We start from the raw sequence: 20377 nt of genomic DNA, 5'->3' as shown, positions 1-20377 counted from the left end.
TGAAATTGTAACATAGCAATAAAATCGCAGGGCACATTTATGCCATCTGTTTCATAGTGGAAAAACAAAGAACATTTTTGTAATGGCTTCAAAGAATAAATCTGGATTTAGAAAAGAAAAATAATTAGAGCTTGTAATGTTAGGAACAGCCTAAGATGTTGTACAGCCTCCTTCCCCCACTGTTGCTCAGCTGCAAAGTTCCCCAGGTGTTCCTTGGTTTAGGCATCCTTAGCTGTTATCCTTAGCCTGCTGGGTTAAGGGCTCAAAAAAATATCTCTAAGTCATAAAACAATGATTCAACAGATGTTTGCCTCCTCCTATCTCATCTATAAGAATCAGCTTTCCAGTTTTGGAGTGGGCAGACATGAAAGCAGTCAGGTTGTGTTGCTCCACCATCAATCAATGATAGGAAACAAAGTTAAAAGGTCACAATTGATGAGCAAGAGGCAAATATGAAAGAGTTTTGTTCAGTCTTTCATCAAAACAATGTAAAATCTAAGACATGAGCCCTGTGTTAACAGAAAAAGAAGGAATTATTGTAATAAACATAGAATGTGTAGAAAAGGTTTTTTCCTTGGGAAATGTGTGATATAAGATAAGAGGGTTCTCTTATTCGGTTCTGTCATCAAATATTTGATATTGTGGTCCTTGTGTTTTTAAGTAAATTGTGACCTGAAAGAATGGTCCAAAAAGTAATGTCCCTGTAGCTGTTGAAATCTGTAGGTATTGAATGTGCTTAAGATGTATTAATTATATTTGTTGAAAAGTTATAAATGTTACAGTTTATCTACCCAATAAGAAATAAAACAATGTCTTTCTTCATGTTCAAACTGAAAGAGAGTAGGTTTAGATTACATATTAGGAAGTTCTTTACTGTGAGGGTGGTGAGGCCCTGGCACAGGTTGTTCAGAGGAGCTGTGGAAGTGTTCAAGGGCAGGCTGGATGGAGCTCTGAGCAGCCTGGTCTAGTGAAAGTGTCTCTGCCCATGGCAGGGGGCTTGGAACTGGATCGTCTTTGAGGTCCCTTCCAACCAAAGCCATTCTGTGATTTTATTCTATGATTCTTTGATGGATGAGATCTCTTGCAGGGAGTTTGTCTACAGTTACTTTTTGTTTTCTATGTCCTCTTTCCCAGTCCTCTCTGATGTACCTGGATGACCTTTTGTGATGGTATCTGTCCTAAGTCTGCATAGTCTCTTATGGAAGAGGAAAGGAGAAGACAAAAGATGTCAGGAGTGTTGAATCCACTACTTTCTGGTCCAGCTACAGCACTCTGGTGCCTCAGGGCATCTGTGAGTGTCAAAAATCCTCACTGGCAAGTCCTGCTCTGTTCAACCACCTCATCCCCAGTGCCTAGTCCTGGTTCCTTACCTGCCAAAACTTGGGACTTTCCTACAGCCCCCACCACAAAATGCTGCTTCACAGGGTAACACTTTCAGAGCTGATTGCCCTGAGTCTACCACCAACTTCTGTGAAGGAGGTTTGCATCCTCACCCAGCTCTCCTGTGAAGGAGATGTACGTCCTCATCCAGCTCTCTCCTGTAGGCACCTGGTTACCTGCCTGGCACAAATCAGTGCCTGGCAGATATTCAATTAGAAGGACAGAAGCAACTGGGTTTGTTTGTGTTTAAGCCACAGAAGGCACAGTTTTCTTTTTTTTTTTTTTTTAGTAGTGTTTGCCAGTTTTAGGATGAGAGCTGGAAAAATGTCATTAAAATGAAGAATGGTCAAAAGGTAATAAAGAAACAATCTTCTTGCTTTAATGACTTGAGCTAAAAGCTAAATGACTGTAGCAGCTCAGATTGTAAAAGCAGTGGGAAATTTAATGAACAGTGACCCCACAGGAAAGTCAAACTGTTAATGTTTAGTTTTGTCATTTCTTCTGAAAAGTAATAAACCTCTATTATATAATCTATTGGTTACAGAACCTGGGGTCAGGCTCCCATTGATCTCAACTCTGCCAATCTTTCTCAGCTGAAATTACTGACCTTCCCCAAGAAATAGATAAACATCCCAAGCAGGAAATAACTGGAAGGTACTTGGGGAAACAGCTTTGGTTGTGGGAAGAGGAAATTGTCATGAACTTGACTGCGAAAGCTTTAAATGGTTTGCAAATTCCCTTAATGATAAGCTGATTCAGCCAGTAAAATTATGTAAAATTAAACTGTCATTAGTCAGTAGTGGCTGATGCCCCAGTTCTGTAACATGTCATTCATCTGGGTGCTGTGGAATACTCACTACAAATCTTGAAGCAAAGGTAGTAATCAAATAAGAGATAAAAATGTGAACCTCTTTGCTTAAGTTTGGCTACTGAGAATATCTATTTACTTAACGAAAGAGTGGGAAGAGGCGTGTTGAAAGTTGGGTGATCTAGAGAAGTGTATTCTAACTGCAGCAAACTTTGGATAGCACCATCCACACAGGTTGCTGCTGTGAGCACAGCCCTGGAAGAGGCTGGAGCAGTCTGCCTCTGTTCCCTGCCACAAGACAAAACCAGCCCTGTCCTGTAAAGTTCTTCATTTGAGCTAAAGTTTCAACTTGGCTTTACTTTAGTCTTATCTACTTCTTAAATCAGAAACTGATCCTGTTTGTTTGTGTTTTGTGACCAGCACGTTTCATTGGCTTTGCACAGCAGCTCGCGTTGTGAGAATGGGACTGTGCGTGGGTGGGAGGTCACTTTGGAAGTGGCTGAGTTGACGAAACTCTTCAGGCTTTGCCTCTCATCTTTTTTTCATCAGTTAAACAGTGGTAATTATCCAAAATCCAACATCTGCATGTGCACATCCATGGCAGTGTTTAAATTTAACTGGAGATTTGTGAATTATTTACAAACTGCACGTCACACTAAATCTGTACTTTCTTCTTTATGTTGCTTTAAAAAAAAATGTGTAGTCCTATTTACATATGTGTCTTGCAGGTAACAATTCCTGTAAGTCCACTCAAGTTTATTTTTGCTTAAAAGTCTATTGCAATTTGCTGTCAAATATTTAACAAAAGTAAAGAATCACATTTTAAAAGTCACTGAACTTCTTATAATTTTCATATTTTTTTCCCTCTTTTCTCTTTTTTGTTGCTGACTGGCATTTGGTTCTCAGGGCTTTTCTCAATGGTAATGTCCTTTCCCATTAAGCAAATCTTGTTGATGTAAAGGAATTTTCCATCCAGTGGTTTGTTAGTGCTGAAGTACACTGAAAAGTTGGTGCAAATTAATCTGGAGAAGGCCACTGTGTTTTCATGAAAAGAAAATTAACTTATAAATGGTCATACTGGTCCCCAAGCTGTCCTGTCACCACGGCAGCCCCAGGGCAGAGCCAGGATGGGAAACATGACCAGGGACCACCCCAGAGCCAAGGATGGCCAGCCATGGCTGTGGCTATAGGGCAGCTCTGTGGCTGAGCCAGAGGCCCAGCAGGTGAAGCTGGGACAGCAGGATCTGCCCCCAGACCAGGACAGAAGCCCCCAGTGCTCTTCCTCACTGGCTTTTCCTACTGGAGCTGGCCCTGGGCAGGGGCTGCAGAGCCCCAGGCACCCTGGCCCTGGGCTGGGCAATGGTTTGGTCCCCATAACCAGCAGGACGGATCCTCTTTTTGGTGCTGCCTGTTGCCTTCTGCGGCCTCTACAGGGGCATGATGGGGCAGACGGGAGGATGGCAGCCTGCCAGCCTGGCCCCAGTGTGCCCTTTGCCCCTTTGGCATGCCTCATGTGTGACTGTTTCCACTCATGCTTTAATCTGCCTCGCATTCTCATCAGAAATATTTTGTCTCTCCTGGCAGCGCTGAGTGTGTTCCATGTGTGCAGCCAGCAGCAGCTTCTCAGTGCCCTCCACACTGGGCTGTGCCCAGCCTGGGCTGCACTGCTCCCACCTCACCTTCTTCTGGGCACAGCTTCCTGGTGTCTTTCCCAAAGCCACTTTGGAAACTACAGATTTATTAAAGAACACTTTCAAATACACCTTGTGGGGAAAGCTACCACATCAGTCTTCTTCATGAGACTATGGTGTCTCTCCAGCCAGCAGGAAAGTTTTGTGAGGTAACAGTGCTCCCTGACCACCTGTAGTGTCCAAAAGGAAGGAAAACAAAACAAAGAGTAAATTAATTTTTAATTTTTCATGATAGCAGCACAGCCACTTCTCACAGCAGGGCACAGAATCATTAGGGACTGATCTGTCCTCATCAATATGGAAGTTCTTCATCCCGGCAATTTTCTGAGTACAGTTGTTTCCAGTCTTTTAAGGCTCGCTCCCCTTTCCACCCCAGCACTGCTGCAATCCCTGTGGCATAAATGACTCTGCTTTCCAGCATCCTCACTCCTGACCTGGGAGGGTGGCAGCTCATCTCCACGGTAATGACGGCCTCGTGCGCCAGCCTGACACGGGCTGTGCAGGGCACATGCACCAGCCCCGATTGCACAAACAGTGACTAATCCAGCTACTTAATTGCTCCATTCCACAGAGCTGCCCAACTGTTTATAGTAATTAAATAGCAAGAGACGTGGGAGAAGCACACGCAGTAATGGCTGTGTCATGCAAAAAATGCTGACCCTTTTGTGGCCGTGGGCCTGGCAGAACCTGCAGCCCAGTGGCTGCTCAGGCTGGCACAGTTGGCTGCAGGGTGACACTGGGGGAGCCAGGGCTGCCAGGCCTCCCTGCCTTCCTGCCTTCCCGTCCTCATCCTCTGCTGCTCGTTCTGCTGCAAACAGCGCAGTCACCGCCGGCAAGGTCCTTTATCGCACCTTACTTATTCACTCATTTTAAGCAGTTGCTTGTAAGAATGTTTTTCCTCCTTCCCACAGCGCTCCTCACAGCATTGCTGACGTGGTTCTTCTCTCATTTACCTGTCAAGATGTGCTAAACGACTCTGCATTATCCTTTCTAATGGCTGGTGACACTGCAAATCATTACCAGAGCCTGCAGCTGGCCAGTAACTTGTGTGTAATGCAAAGCAAAGAGAAATCACTCGTGTAAAACTGAGTCACTCAGAACAAAATATTTCAGCTGCATCTGATAAGACAGCTGCAACATATGCACCGTCTTTTGGAATATAAGCTAGAATATGAAATCTGTGGGGAAAAAAGCATTTTTGGTTGGCATTATCAACAGCATTTAGCACATGGTAAGCAATTTCCAGTCAAGTGGAAGATAAACCTTTTATAGGCCACAGTGATTTGCTGTCAGTGCCACTTTCAAAAAGCTCATTTGGATCAACCAGGTTAGGAGGTGACACAGACATTTGTCAGCCAAACAAAAGAGATTACAGACCCAGAGTGAGATACAAAATAAGGTATTTAATTGCATAAAGGTCAGTGAAAGTAACACAAAAACCTATAGTATTGTACTCAAACTGTCAGTCCTATTAAAACAGCTGATAAATAGCCTACCCCCTGAGGATGAGTTGTAGCACTGAGCCTCCAGTTTAATTGTCTGATAGAGTGTCCAAGATATGGGAAGAAAATGGTTTTCTTTGGATGTTTAGGTGTCCTAGATTGCCTAGCAGCAGAGGGCCATATTAGCTTCTGCTAGATGAAATTTAATGCACACTGATTACATTTTACCGCTATAAGCAACCCTTTAAAAGAGTAAACGCTCTTTCTATAAATACCACAGATACATTTTAGCACGGAATTCCCGGGTGCAGAGCGGGTCCTTCCCTACGAGGGAGGCGGTGCGATGGATGTTGCTGCATTGCCCTCTCGTGGGACGAGCCTGCAAACAGCAGCGGAACGCGCCGGAGCTGCCACCCGGCGTCACCCACGGGTTCCAGCGGCCCGAGCTGCCAGCCAAGGGCTGCCCTGCCTGGGGGCAGAGTGCTCAGACATCTGCACGTGGTAAATATTTACTCAAAGAAGTAAATATTTCATCTGCCTCGCTTTACACTTAGCGGGATTAAAATATTCACCTCCCAAAACACTGTTCACATACTCTAAAAAATATTTAAAATACAGTTTTTCATTAGAAAATAAAATACTCCATTTCCCCCTAAATCTTCTGTTCCTGCATTTCTGAAGGACACAGCTCCGAGGCTATGTCCCTGCTGGAATTGCAAAGATTGTCCCGTAACATCACAACAATAAGCAGCATAAATACAGTCCCACTCCTATCCCAAATCTCTTTCTGCAGGACTTGATGTCCCAAACAGGAATTAAAGAGCAGGAGGAGGAACAGCACCATTTGGTGGCACAGAGTGAGGATGAAGCCCGTGCCAGAAGTGGAGGGAGCGTACCAGGGATGAAAGTCGATGCATGGATCCATTTTAGTGTGCTGGGAATGATGCCATCTATCACACAGAGTGCTGCAATTGCCTCCCACAATGCTGGATCTCATCTCTATTCTGTCCTGCTCTTCTGGGAATTTTAAAGAAGCATTTTCCTGTCTAGCCAAAGCACTTTTGTCACCCTCACTGAGTTGTCTGAGTACTTCATAGTCTCTGAAATATTTATCCTCTCACTTTTCTTGTCAGGTAAGAAAATTCTCCATTTTGCTGATGACAAAGTGAGCACAGGGATTAATCCTCACTTCCAAAAAGAGATTTATGTATGCAAAGTAGTGCTTGGAAGAATTTAAGAGTCTATATCCAAAATGTACATTGTGAAAAGCCCTGTTCAAGGACTGGAGGTGCCTGATGGCATGCAAGGAAGCTGTCAGGGAGTTCGCTTCTCTGCCTGAGGGAGAGGCAAAGTGACAGCAGTTCAATTCCTTGTTATGAGCCATTTATTTCTGTATTATGAAATAAAATTTTCTAAAAACTCCATTCAGGTAGGACTTCACATGCAGGCTGTGCTACTTGTAAACACCTTGGCATGGAGGAGGAGGGGGAACAGTTTACAACATTCCCAGCAGGGAAGGAATCAAGGTAAGATCTTATCCTACCTTGCTGTAAGGAGCTGAGGGAAATGCTGCTTCTCTTGTTTTATGCATCTAAATCCCCAGGGAAAATCTCCCCTGAGAGCCTGCTGCAGCACCACCAGGCCCAGCACAGGCCCTGGCTGAGCTGAGCTGAGCAGCTGGGCTTATGTTGAATTTGTGAGGCTGTCTGGGGCCTGACCAAATTCAGGATTCATTCTAAGTCTGAACTATCCTGGAGCTCACTTAAGAAGACCTTATCACAAAACACAATGCCCTACCTCTGACTGATAACAGAGAGCACTGCTGTGGGAAACACCAAACCTGCATCCTAGGTTCTTCTAATCCCATGAAAAGTTGAGCCTCCACCTCCCTGAGATTAGAAAAATGCCCTGAACATCAGGTGCTGCATATTTGGGGTGGGAATGGTCCTCATTACTCTTGGGCCAGTGAGAAAGGCAGGACTGCAGCAGCAGCAGAGAACGGCCATGGCTCAGGGCTCAGTGGCTCTGTGTTTTCAGGGGGCAGAACTATGGCTCCCACTCTAGGGCATTTTTCTCTGCTTTATAAGTGCTGTGTTTCAAGTTTCTCAGCAGCCTAAGGAAGCTCACAGTGCCCCTCCCCAGGCTAAGTGCCTACTGCCAAGGCTACTGATCCAGTCCCCTGCAGGGACCCTTGCCTTCTGCTTTAACAAATTCACACTTCTGACTAAGAGCAGTCTGAGTTCAGTAAGGGGTGACAATCACCTCTGTGAAAAATGCCCCTTAGTGAACTGGCAGCTTTTCCTGTAATGCAGAGCCATTTGTTCAAATGACAGGAAGGGTGATGCTGGTTTGGGAATCAGCCTCTTGGGCACGTTTTGTAATCCCTGGTTATGGAAGACAGCAGGCAAGGCACTGCAGACACCGAATCCCTCTTTCTCCAGGGAAACATCAAAGACCAGTGTTTAGTTCCCTTGGTGTCTCTCAATGACTAGTTTGAAACTCTCCTGTACTCAGCAGTTTGGCTTTTGGACATTCCCACCTGAAGCCTGATTTTCCTGTCTTTGGTGTGGGTGATTGTCACCCCACCAAGTCACCCCTGCAGATGGCATGGCAGGGCAGGTGTGACAAGAGCTGTGCCACAGCTGCTCCTCTGGATTCCTACAGCCCATTGCTGGGCGCCTGCTGAAGTGCTCTCAGCTGCTGAAAGCAAACAGCCACAGTGGACAGAGAGCTTTGCTTTCTTGCATTTGGGACAATTAGTGACTATAGAAACCATTCCCCTAAAAAATTCTGTCTGACAAAGGTTATTCATGTGGTTTACTATCAGCACTTAAAATTAGGCAGCTAATTTAGACATCTAAACTGGGAGACTGTCCTACTTAATTTCCTTTGTCTGGCGTGTTTCACCCAGAAACTTTTCAAAGCTGGAACTAGAAGTCAGGGGCTGTTTAAAAGTCAGTGTTGAGTTGCATTAAAATGCAGTGGAACATCTGGATTTGCTGATTTCTCCTCTAAAGGACTCTTTCCTCTGCAATGGCAGGATTAGGCACATACAAGACTAGGCAGGTCCTTCCAGTAAGAATTGTATCAATCTCCAAAATGGGGCCTTGTGAAGAGGAATAGCATTAGCACTTTTCTACTTGATATTGCAACTCAGCAGGAAGGGGAAATGTTACATTAGAAAACAGATACTGATTTTATGTAGACTGTAGGTATCTTCTTTGGAAGCTTCATGCAGCAAATCACTTGGAAGTTGATTCAAAGCCCACAAAAACAAGATCACTTCTTCCTATGTGCATGTCTTACTATGTGCATGCCTTACTATGTATATATCTTTAAGGAAATGTTTAAGGACATCTCTATTCAGCACAGCACATAATGTGCATTTAGATTCCACTGAAGGCCAATATTCCCCCATAAGCTTATTACTAAACTGCAATTTTGAAATACATCATCACCTCTGAGATCTTTCCTCACTTTGGAACTCTGTTGTTTCAGAGAGAAAAGCCATATGGAACTAATCATGCACATTTTGTGTAGCAGATAGGCATTACAGCAGATTGTGTTTCCCTTCAAGTGCTTGACCATATGAGCATGCAAACTGTGGTGTGCATACAGCTGAACATGCAAGACAAGATTTTTAGCCCCAAAACATCCATACTGATGTACCTCCTGCTTAGCTGCATAATTATGAGATGAGCACTCATCACTGCCTATTGGCCAGCCACAGGAAGCTTCTTTTCTTTCTTCTTTTCCTTTTAATTTTCCTTTTCCTGCCCTCACAAGACTCTACTAGTTTTTAGCTTGTTTTCTCCTTATTTGCTTTCATTTAATGATTGGTCTTTCCCCCTTTCCTGCTGGCTCCTCACTCAGAAACATAGAGTTCAGACTACCGGAGAGAGATTTCTCTTTCTGGCAGATATTCCATACATCACTGCATTGCCTCACAGAAAAGTACATTCCTGGGAAGTAAAAGATCTGAAACTTCAGTGTTGGCTAACAGAGCACAAAGAGAGGATGAACACTGCAGGATTTCTACCAACCACAACCCCAGAACTGGGAAGGAGGCATCAGTCACCACTAATCCTTATATGTTGAACTGTGTAAGTCAGATGCCAGTAAAGACCAAATAGTAAAGTTTAATCAGCTCACGAAGTACTGTGGTTCTTTCTCTTTAAAAGGTGATACCTATAGTTCCAACTCAAATCTGCAAAAAGTCTGACATTGTGTCATTTTTGTTCATGTCACAGCACTGGGCCTACAAGGCAAAATCATCTCAGCTCTTTTCACTTAGGGCTTTTTAGCATGAGGCATTCTGAGCATTTTTGTTCAGTTGTTTGGACTCTAAAGACAAGACATCCATCCCAACTCTTGCAAATAGCCCTAAGCACTGTATCATGACACAAATTCACACTCAGAGAAACACATCTGGTACAGATAGGTGTGTATATTATTTCCTAATGAAAAACTGTATTTTAAATATTTTTTAGAATAAGTGAACAGTGTTTTGGGAGGTGAATATTTGAATCCTGCTAAGTGTAAAGATTTGTATTAATCATTCTCTGTAAAACAAAGGAGAAAGAAAATTCAAGATCAAGACAGGTAAAATTTCTCAAATATGTCCTAAAATATTATTCTATGCACTGGCTCCTCTGTGATTAAAGCTGTATATCTGAGCACTCTCCAGTTCTCTAAACTAGTGGATATACAATCTGGGAGACTCCAAAGCTCTTTGCTCATTAGCATTTTATCTCTGAATTGCATTGCATTAATAAATACTTGTCCAACATGGAATATTGACTGCCAAGAGAAGGTAATATGGAGGAACTCAAATTTCCCACAGGGCAGATGGATATGAAGGGAGAAGGTAGAAATTTATAACAGGGTAAAATCTGAAATATTTTTGTAATGGCTACCATTTGGATTAGACAGAGGATTGTAGTGTCAAATGGGCTTCCAGCAGAGTGAGATGGAGAAGTCTGGGGGGTTTTAGAGCACTAATTTATCATATAGCTGTACCTGTGAGTGGTGTATAGCTATTTCCCTTATACATATGTAAGAGAATGAAAAGGGTGTGCTACCAACATCATAACCAAGCATTCATATTTTACAGTCCCAGCTGGGACTGAATGAATATTTTATGAACTGAAAAGGTAGTTAGGGTTCACTTGGCACAATTCACATGGCAAATGATTGGGAGCTGGCCTCAATTTGAGCTGTGAGGTTTGCAGTGAGTGAGAAAGGAATCAAAGGCGGTAGGTGTGTTCTTCCACATTCACTGCTGCAGAACCTGGCCTTGAAAATTCTCACTGAGGCTGCCAAGTTTATATAAAATACCTTAAAACTAATTGACATAATGACTCAAACTCATGTTTTCTGCCAACAGGTCAGCTGTAGGTGTGCTTAGGCCCTAATTCTGGCCAAAGAATTTATTTATTTCACCAGGAACAAGCAGCAATGATGATGCTTGCCATTGCTTCATAACTTGTACAAGGGAGGGGAGTAAACAGTCCTTTGAGAGAGAACAAGCACTGACTCAAACCTGAATCAGCTCTATTAATCAAGTAATGAAAAGTGCCTGAAAGGAAACTGTGTTTCCATTTTTCAGTAGTCTAAAATACAGGGAGGTCAGGTTGATTTGCAGTATTTTCATTGTCTGGCCACTTCAGTGAGAAATCAATCATTTGAAAAACATGAGTGATTAGAAACTCTCAGCTAGTTTTCAATTAATAGAGAATAGGAATTTGGCAAAAAATTTCTTTTATATTTTTCAGGTGACTTATGTTATATTTTTTTTGCTGTTGAATTTGATCATTCTGATGACTTTCTCCATAGGATGCAGAACTCTTCTTGAAGAAGAAATATTAGTTCATCTCCCTTATACCGAATAAAAAGAACAGCAATGGTTCAGCTTATGCCTTAAAAAATGTGCTGCACTCTCTGAGATGTGAAGAGAACAATGTCTAAAGGAATTATTCTGGAGTGATTAAATAATTGTAAAAGATGTGAAAATTATTATTTTATCTTAGTTCTTTTGTTGACCTTTGCCTCATTTTTCAAACTGGTTGCTGCATTTATTCAGCACCACAGAAATTTATTCAGTACCACAGAAATTTTAAACAGCCAGTTTGCATATGGGTGTATGTGTTTGACAAACATGATAAATAAAATTTTTATAAAATATAAAATTTATATTATAAATTTATAAATAAAATTTTATTTAAAGTTCATTTATAGTTCTAATTCTCAATATTTGCATTCCTTGCAATAAATACATAAAATAGAAGTGTGACATCTCATTCTTTGGTTGCTTCAGCCATTACTCAGTGATGTTAAAAAAGTCAAATATGCAACTGAAAGTGGTAGATTTATATCTCATTTGAAAAAGCTCAATACCAAGCCAGAGGAATTCAAATAAGCCCTAGTTTAACTTGCAAAAAATAAAATATTGCTTTCATATATCTCGATAATATTTCACTTTTAATTTAGAGATATCATTGCTCTTTATCATGGGAAATTAAAATATAACAAAATCCCAGCAAGATTTCAGAATATTTTCCACCTGAGCAGCTGTCAGGTCCCATCAGGGAGATGCTGGGCTTCCTGCTCTGGGATAGCAAAATGATGAATGTGGAGAAGGCAGGCCTGGACTGCCTCCTCGGGGACAGCTGATGTTGAGGATACCCTTGGGCTAAACTAAGGCAAAACAATGCCAAACAACCAATTAGAAAGCTTTAGCTATGGAAGCATCAATTTAAACATTTAAACCTTATGATAGGCTGAACAGTCCATGTCAGCAACAACTTAAAATTTCTGAACAGCCCACAGCATCCAGTTAAGCTCCATGGAACAGGCTGTAGCAGCAACACATTAAAGTTTTAAGGAGAGGAAGAAAAGAAGAAGGAAAGATATGAAAATTAGAGGTCAAGGATCTGTGCCACCACCCAGGGTTCCAGCACCATCTCTGGTCAGTTCCTGTTGATGTTGGGTGCACACACAGCCCCCTCAGCAGTGCTATTTACAGAACAGTCCTTGTGCAGTCACATTTTGTTATTCTCAAACTTTTCAGAATGGGGTTGGGTTTTCTCATAGTTTCAATTCCCCTGTCAGAGACACAACTGCAATGCTCACCAAATCTGGTTTTAAAGATAGTTATTCAAGACAAGGAGGGTGGTATCCTGCCTCCAAGACCCTCTATCCTAACATCACCTTACCTCATTGGCATGGTAACATTCCTTTTCTCCTCTGCCCAGTGTTTGAGACATGAAGTCTTTCAGGTTTACATTAACTCTTTCAGGATTTCAGCCTCTCACAGCAGCTTTCCTCTTTAGGATGAAAAACACGTCCTACTCTCCCTACCCTGTAACTGAGAAGTTGCCACAAACACTGAAGGCACACAGCAGACCATTGGCTAAGGCAAGAACTGAGATGAGATTCTCCAATTTGTGAATCTGTGTCCCAACCATCTGATTAGGTATCTTTCATTCCAGGAGCAAATATTCAATCTTTATGATGTGCACTGCAGTACAATCTAGGAAGTTACAAGCAGAGGGCTGAAACCTATTGTTTTAGGCACTCTGACAACACAAGCCAAAAATACAGTATAGCAGGGTGAAATTGATGATGGAAGAGCAGTGCACAGAAGCATATTTGTTTCTGTGGGCATTTTTCCTTGGTTTGCAATATATCCTAACCATACCATAGCCTTAAGATGAATTTGACAGACTTGAAGTTTGTTTGGACAAATTTTGGTTGATGAAATAACAACTTTGAAAGTAATCAGCAGCCACACAGAAGACACACAATGGTTTGGGGGTTTTTTGACTTAGGAAGATATATGGAAAATGACTGGAGCTCTCAAATGAAAATCAAATGAGGATTTGCATTGCGCCTAGTTATCACATTAGACTGCTACAATAAAATCACAGACTCAGAGAATTGTTTAGGTTGGAAAAACCCCTAAGATCCAGCCATTAACCCAGGCCAGCTGCCAAGGCCAGCACTACACCATGTCCCTAAGTGAAATATCTACATGTATTTTATTTACCTTCAGGGATGGTGACTCAGCCTCTTCCCTGGGCTCTTCGTGTTCTAATGCTTGACAACACTTTTGGTGAAGAAAATTTTCCTGATATCCAATCTAAATGTCCCCTAGCACAACCTGAGGCCATCTCATTTTGTCCAGTCGCTGTTACTTTGGAGAAGATACGACATCCCACCTGCCTAAAGCCTCCTTATAGGTAACTGTAGAGAGTGACAAGGTCTGCCCCAAGCCCTATTTCTCCAGAATAAACACCCCCATCTCCCTCAGTTGCTTCTCATAAAACAGGCTGAGCCCTGGGGAACATCCCTGGTGTCTGTCCCCAGCTGGATGTGGCTCCATTCCCCACCCCTCTCTGGGCCGGGCCCCACAGCCAGTGTTTCACCCAGCAAAGAGCACACCCATCCAGGCCATGAGCCATCTCCAGGAGAATGCTGTGGGAAACGGTGTCTAAGGCTTTACTAAACTCCAGGGAATCAGGACCCACAAGCTCTCTCTCATCTGCTCAGTGGGTCATCTTGTCCTGGGAGGGGATCAGGGTAGAGTTACAGGCCTTACATTAAGTACTTCAGATCTTCCTTCTCCTCCTTTGTCACGGTGTTTCTCCCCATCCATTAAAGGCTGGAGATTCTCCTGAGCCCTCCTTTTGTTACCAATGTACTTATGGAATCATCTTTTAGGGCACTTTTAGGGCCAAATTAACTTCCAGTCTGGCTTTGGCCATTCTGATTTTCCCTCTGCACAACCGCATGAAGGCTGTGCAGTGCTCCAGAGTGGCTGCCCCTTCTCCAAAGGTCATAAACTCCCTGGTTCCATCTGAGTTCCACCTGAGCTCCATCCAAGGCCCCGCTGGCTGGGCAGGGTGTGGCCATGGAGCCCTGGTGTCTGTGACATCAGGGGGGACGCGTCCCCAGACACCGCACATTGCAGACACCACAGCGCGGCTCGAGGCAGCGGTGAGGGCGGCAGGCAGGGGCAAGGCTGGGCTGAGCGAGGGCCAGGCCAGGAGCACCAGCACCCGGGGAGCACCCAGGGCTGGGGAGAGGCTGCAGGGGCTCTGCAGAGCTCCTCGGGCAGGGACGGTGCCGCCTCTGGGGCGAGTGCCCTGTCCCTGGGCCCTGCGCTTCCTGGCCCCGCTGCCCCAGCCACCCTCTCCCTGCTACCCCACCCCACTGAGCCTCTTCTCTCCCTCCTGCTCCTCCAGGCCATGGCTGGAAAGATCACCAAAATCCTGCTGGTGCTGGCCATCCTTCAGTACGGGCTGAGGGCAGATGCCCAGGCAGTGAAGGTCATGGAAAAGGTTCTGACACAACATGAGGAACAGTGCAACCAGGAGATGACTTGGCTGGTGAGAAAGATTGTAAATCACTCAAGTGACTGGGCAGCTGGGAATAACTCTGGTTAATCTGTGAACAGAGCAGTGATCCTCTAGCATGGGCTGAGTTTAACTGTGCCTGCATCCTGCTTGGGTGCCTCTGCCCAGGTGCTGTTTCCTGCCTGCTCCTCATCTCTGTTTTCCAGTTCAGGGGCCTGGGTACATGTAGAACAACTGGCCTTACTCTAAAGATTGAGGCAAAGAAGGCATTAAATATCTCGGTCTCTTCCTCATTTGTTGTATTGTGTTTTTATATCTCTGTAACAGTTCTGTAATGGTTTTCCCTTCACCCCCCATTTTCTCCCAGTGGTTCCACCCCGAGCTTTCCCGCCTTTCCTTCAATGCCAATGTCCCTGAAAATGCTCAGTCATTTCCATCCCCTCCCTGGTACCCTGTCCATCACTCGGCTCCCAATCCCACTCTCCCAGAATCTTCCACCTTGGGCATCAAGTGAGTGGACGAGGGCCAGGGGTCCCTCCCTTGACCTTCCCCCATTGGTTTGTCTGTCTGTCTGTCCCTCTGCCTTCCACTCCCCCAAATCCCCCCATTGGGTGGTGGGCGTCCCTTCCCCCTTGTCACCGCCCTATTTATATTATTTATATTTATATATTTATATATTATCTAATACCACCGGTATTTAAGATGATTGCGAAAGCCACGAGAGCACTTTCGGCTGTCGGGACAATGGCATTCAGGGCTCCCCAGAGCTTGCATTAAACCTGAGACTTTTCCCCGGCCTTGAGTCGACTCCCTCATTACCTCCTCGGACGCCGCCTCTCCTCCTTCCAGGACAGACAGCGCAGCGCTCTGTCTTAGCCGCTCCCCGAATCTCCTCGAGACTCAGGGGAGTGTCCCCTGCTGCTGACCGTGCCTCGGCCGGGCAGGCGAAGCCAGGGAGCTTCAGGGCAGGCACGGCGGCACTCATTCTATCTCACTATATTTCATCCCTATCCAGTAAAGGATGGAGATTCTTCTGAGCCTTCCTTTTGTTGCTAATGAATTTATAGAAACATTTTTTATTCTCTTATATGGCAGTTAACATATAACCAGATAAAGTTCTGTTTGGGCTTTGGCCCTTCTGGTTTTCTTCCTGCACAGCCCCACCACAGCTGTGCAGTGCTCCTGAGTGGCTGCCCCTTCTTCCAAATGTAATAAAGTCTCTGGCTGCATGTGAGTTCCATCCAAAGCTCCAGCTGGCTGGGCAGGGTTTTCCTGTGGGGCTCCAGTGTCTCTGACATGAGAGGAGGGGGACACATCCCTAGATACCCCATGTGGCAGTGTCACTGCTTGAGGCAGCAGGGAGTGGGGCAGGCAGGGGAAAGGCTGGATTGAGGGGCAGACAAGAAGCACCAGCACCCAGGGAAACTTTTAAGGCTGGGGAAAAGGTGCAGGGGCTGTGGAGATAGTTTTGGGAAGGGCAGGTGCAAAGGGGCACAGGGCTGCCAGAAACAGCCAGTGCCTATCCCCACAGGGGGACGTGTCTCCATCCCCAAGGAATTCCCCAACCTTCTATTTGCCTCCAGGCTCCTGCACTCCCTTTCCCACCCATGCCTGCGTTCTCCATCTCCTGCCCCCACTGCCCCAGCCACCAAATCTCCATCACCCAGCCCTGTTGAGCTCCTTCTCTCCCTCCTCCTCCTCTTCCTCCAGGCCATGGCTGAAAGCATCACCGAAGTCCTGATGGTGGCAGGCATCTTCCAATATGCACTGAGCGTGGATCTCCCAGCACTGAAGGTCACGGAAGAGCTCCTGAAGCAGCACGAGGAGCAGCACAGCCAGGAGATGGCCAAGCTGGAGAAGATGGAGCAGAGGATGCAGGAGCAGAGCAGACCCACCCAGGAAAGAGTGCTCTGCTCAGTCTGCCAGCAGTGGTGGTTCTGGAATTGTGCCGAAATTATCCTCATGCTCTTTGGGATCTACTGGCTGCCCATTCAGAAGAGAGCAGGTTCTGGCAGTGGCAGCCAGGAGAAAACCACCTGCAGTGCCCAAGAACAGATGGAGGAGGACAAGCCCTTGGATAAGGTAGGGACCTCCACTGCTTTTGCCTTTTCCTTCCCACAAACAATGTTCTGACAGCTGCACCCAGCCATGGGAGCTGGCAGCGCCTACGAAGTCCTGAGCACCTGCAAGGACAACATCATCGACCACCCTGAGACCAGCCATTGTGCACTTTTTCCACCAGAGCTGGACACTGGGCAAAATCTGCTGATACCACTGCAGCCATGGAAAGCAGCAGCCACAGAATGTGCTTCCTCCTCTCCCACCTGAGGGGGCAGAGTCCAAGTCCCTGCTTCTTCCACAGCCTCGGCAAATGGTCCCAGTTGTGATGCTCCCCCTGCCAGAAGATGGAGAAGTGATTTCACCCTTGTCCATCTGTTAATAAAATTGTTGATTTGCTTTGAGAAATCCCATGTCTGTGAGGGACTGGGCAAGACTGTGTTGGGGGATGGCTCCATTTCCCCTCTGTAACAAAGACATGAAGTTTGCTCCCATGGACGTTTGCAGTGGTTACACTTGTGCTTAGACACTTGGCACCTCCCTGTCTTCTCTTCTCCTGGGGTTCTTGCTGTTTCCTCCTCCCAGCATCCTTTCCCATGCCTTGGAATACCTCTGAACTTGCTTCAAAAGATTCTACTGAAATCAGCAGTTCCATCATAGGGTCTTTTCCTCAAGCTGTTCTTTACAGGACAGCTGTTCCTTAAATTGGAATACCCAAAGGCCTGCAGAGGCCATTGTGTCATCTATTTCTGATCATCAGATCTTGACCCACAGCTGAAGCCTCAGCCACCTCTGGACACAGTTTGATGGGTGCTGGGTGACAGCCCTATGCACACAGACCTCCTGCTTTTCTTCCTGCACTCCCCTTCCAAAGTGGGAGCACTGCCTGTGTCCCCCAGGCCGCTGAGAGTCACTCTTGGCACAGGCAGAGCTGTCTTTGGCCCTGGTGTCCAAGCCTGGCAGTGGTGGAGCTGCAGGAGAGGCCTGGGAGAAGAGGGAAAATGCTGCAAGGGGGAGAAGGGAGGGAGGAAAGAACTGCGAGGGACAGTGAGGAGGAGGAGGAGGAGGAGGAGGAGGAAGAATCCAGGAGGAGTGGCCCAGGGACAAAATGAGGAGCAATGGCCACAAACTAAAACACAATGAGTTCTATCTCAACAGAGGAAGAAGTTTATGTCAAAGCTGGCAGGGCACTGAAACAGGCTGCCCGAGATGGTCATGGAGTCTCCCTCTCAGGAGACATTCAAAACCCACCTGGATGCGTTCCCGTGTCACCTGCTGCAGGTGACAAAGCTTTGGGCAGGAGGATTGGAGTGGGTGATTTCCAGAGGTCCCTCCCAACCCTAACGATTCTTTGATTCTGTGAACTTGTAAAATGTATAAGAAACTGCTTGTGTGTGCAAATGTCAAAGAGAAGCATAAAATGTAATATATAAATCATCTTTTTTTCCCTCTTTATTGCTTTTTCTTTCCCTGTTCCCTTGCCTCTTCCCTTCCTCAGTTCTCTACGTCCCTTAGGCCAATAGTAGAAATACTCCAATACTCAATTGCCGAGGGAGCAGCCGGGCTTTCCCCAGGTTTTTCCCGAGGATTTTCCAGGTTCCTTGAGGAACCGCAGGGCGGGCGCCGGCCGGCCATGGCGGGGCCTGACCGCGAGAGGTCGCCCTTGTACCGGAGCCTGCGGCGCGCCGTGCGCCGCTGGATCGGGGAAATCCCGCCAGTTCCCTTTGACAGGCGCTTTCGATGACTGCGCAAATATCGCTGCATCATCATTCCTTCGCTAAAGAAGACACTTTTAATGTAGTTTCTCCATTTTGAAATTATGATGTTCCTTAGAAGGACATAATTTGCTGATTAGAGATATGTTTGCTTAGCTGCAGTGCCTCGAGTTTCAAATTTGATTGCATTCATTTTAATCACGTAACTGATCTCATTTTCAATAACACAGACTTGTTTGTTCCAAATGCATTTATGAATTCTTATCTCAGTTACATCACGTGCCAAAAGGGATATTACTAATTCCTAAAATCATAAAACCCCAACTTACACAGAGGAGAGAGTGCTGGAAGAGGGAAGCATATTTTGATTTTTTTTTTTTAAGGGCTCAATTTTAAGTCTTTAATCCTGCTTATGCTGCCCTAAGGGATAGGCTCCAAAACCACACACGATCCTTGTGCCTCTGATGTGAAAGACCTGTCAAATGTCACACACTGGGTGTGACACAGATACACTTGGCTCATGTCACATTGTTCCTGCCCGTGGCTACATGTCTTTTGTCTGCCATGCTTTACCATGTCTTCCTTTTTTCTAGATGCAACCTACCCCAGAAACTGCCAGCTGCTCCAGCTGCCAACCCTTATTCTTCCACCCTACAGGACGGAAGGGAGGAGAAAATAAACTAATTGAGGCAGTGGTACTTCACAGCACAATTTCCTGGCTCCTGTCCCACCCCTTCTGCCCTGTGATCAGAGCACCTGCTCATCCTCTGCTTGGAACTTTTTGGGAGAAGAAAAACCTGAGCTTTCTGGGCCTGCAAGGCAAGCACCAAAGAGGGTAAACTTTTAAAAACGCAAGGCAGGGAGAGGTTTTGGTGATGGAATAAATTTCACCTGGCAAGTCACCTTTAATCCAGAGATGGATTTTCAGAAACCTTAATTTTCAGCCAAGGATTAAAATGGTACCTACAAAGAAATAACGAATAACATTACAGCCACATGTAATCATCTGTCCCAACCTCACATGTTTAACAGTCACGTCTGTGGGCCACAGGGTGAAGAACAGGGATCCAAGGACATACAATGTCAGCAGCAAAATGTTGCTCGAGTTCCACAGAGCTCCTTTCCCAGCCCACTTCCAGCCTGCCACCGAGGAGTGTCCACGATCTCCAGGATGTGTGTGCCAGGGATATGGGGCTGGAAGAGTAGGAGGCTCATTACCTTGTTCTAGAAGCTACTTAGGTGCTATTTTAGGAAGAGGTCATCGCTGGGCCATAAAGTGCTTGGAAAATGTCTTCTCTCACTATTTCTCCATGGCAATGGCAGGGAGAATGCCAGTGGAAAATTCCTGTGTATAATGAGGTCAGACATACTAGTTTTTCCATCTTTTTTAACTACCCAAGCAATGAAAAGCAACCGGAGTGACAGTCAAGGCTGATCCAGACACAGCTCCAGGAAACATTATGCAAGAACAGGACCTTGATGTAAACAGGAGTTCAGGACCTTAATGCAAATGGGAGTCACTGAAAACATCAGGCTGATCGCCTGCTGAGACGGGGTTTTTCTAATCAGAAGAAGTATTTGAAAGCTAACTCCATCTCCTGAGCACAACAATGCCTAAACCCAAGAGTGGATATGGGAACATGTGACTGAGCACCCCAACTGGGCCTTGGAGCCTCAGAGCCAGCGTGGGCTGGAAGGGAAGTGACATAAAGAGAGGGAACAGTTTGTACACCGGCCAACATGCAGAGGTTTAATTTCTCCCCAGCAGGTAACAAACACTGACATCTGTGAAAGTCACTGTGCAGTGAATAACAAACACCCAAATGTGGGGCATCCAGAGAGGCGGCCAGTCCAGCCCTGCCAGCATCAGCAGCTGCACTCCAAGCACAAAGCTTTTACTGCAGTGACTATTGACCGAGCCCAGCAG

At 45.5% G+C, this 20377-nt stretch overlaps 2 protein-coding genes across 4 annotated transcripts in view; both read left to right on the top strand.

Annotated features, from left to right (window-relative positions):
• The window catches only part of XK (X-linked Kx blood group antigen, Kell and VPS13A binding protein), a 280007-nt gene that overhangs the window by 194725 nt on the left and 64905 nt on the right, over positions 1-20377 (top strand). The gene's annotated exons all lie outside the window — the stretch shown is intronic.
• On the top strand, positions 13779-17007 carry LOC128804237 (uncharacterized). Of its 3 annotated transcripts, none has more exons than XM_053971842.1 (4): positions 13779-13901; positions 14567-14710; positions 16388-16759; positions 16920-17007. In XM_053971842.1, exons 1-4 carry the CDS (start codon positions 13794-13796, stop codon positions 16944-16946), a joined length of 651 nt encoding a protein of 216 aa, XP_053827817.1. In that variant the 5' UTR covers positions 13779-13793; the 3' UTR covers positions 16947-17007. The 3 variants fall into 3 exon arrangements, with proteins under 3 accessions (XP_053827817.1, XP_053827818.1, XP_053827820.1); XM_053971843.1 differs by lacking the exon at positions 13779-13901 and adding an exon at positions 14028-14156; XM_053971845.1 differs by lacking the exon at positions 13779-13901 and adding an exon at positions 14309-14318.

The sequence above is a fragment of the Vidua macroura genome, chromosome 2, assembly GCF_024509145.1.
Source record: "Vidua macroura isolate BioBank_ID:100142 chromosome 2, ASM2450914v1, whole genome shotgun sequence".
In the NCBI taxonomy this organism is placed as follows: domain Eukaryota; kingdom Metazoa; phylum Chordata; class Aves; order Passeriformes; family Viduidae; genus Vidua; species Vidua macroura.
This window is presented reverse-complemented; position numbering and strand designations above follow the sequence as displayed.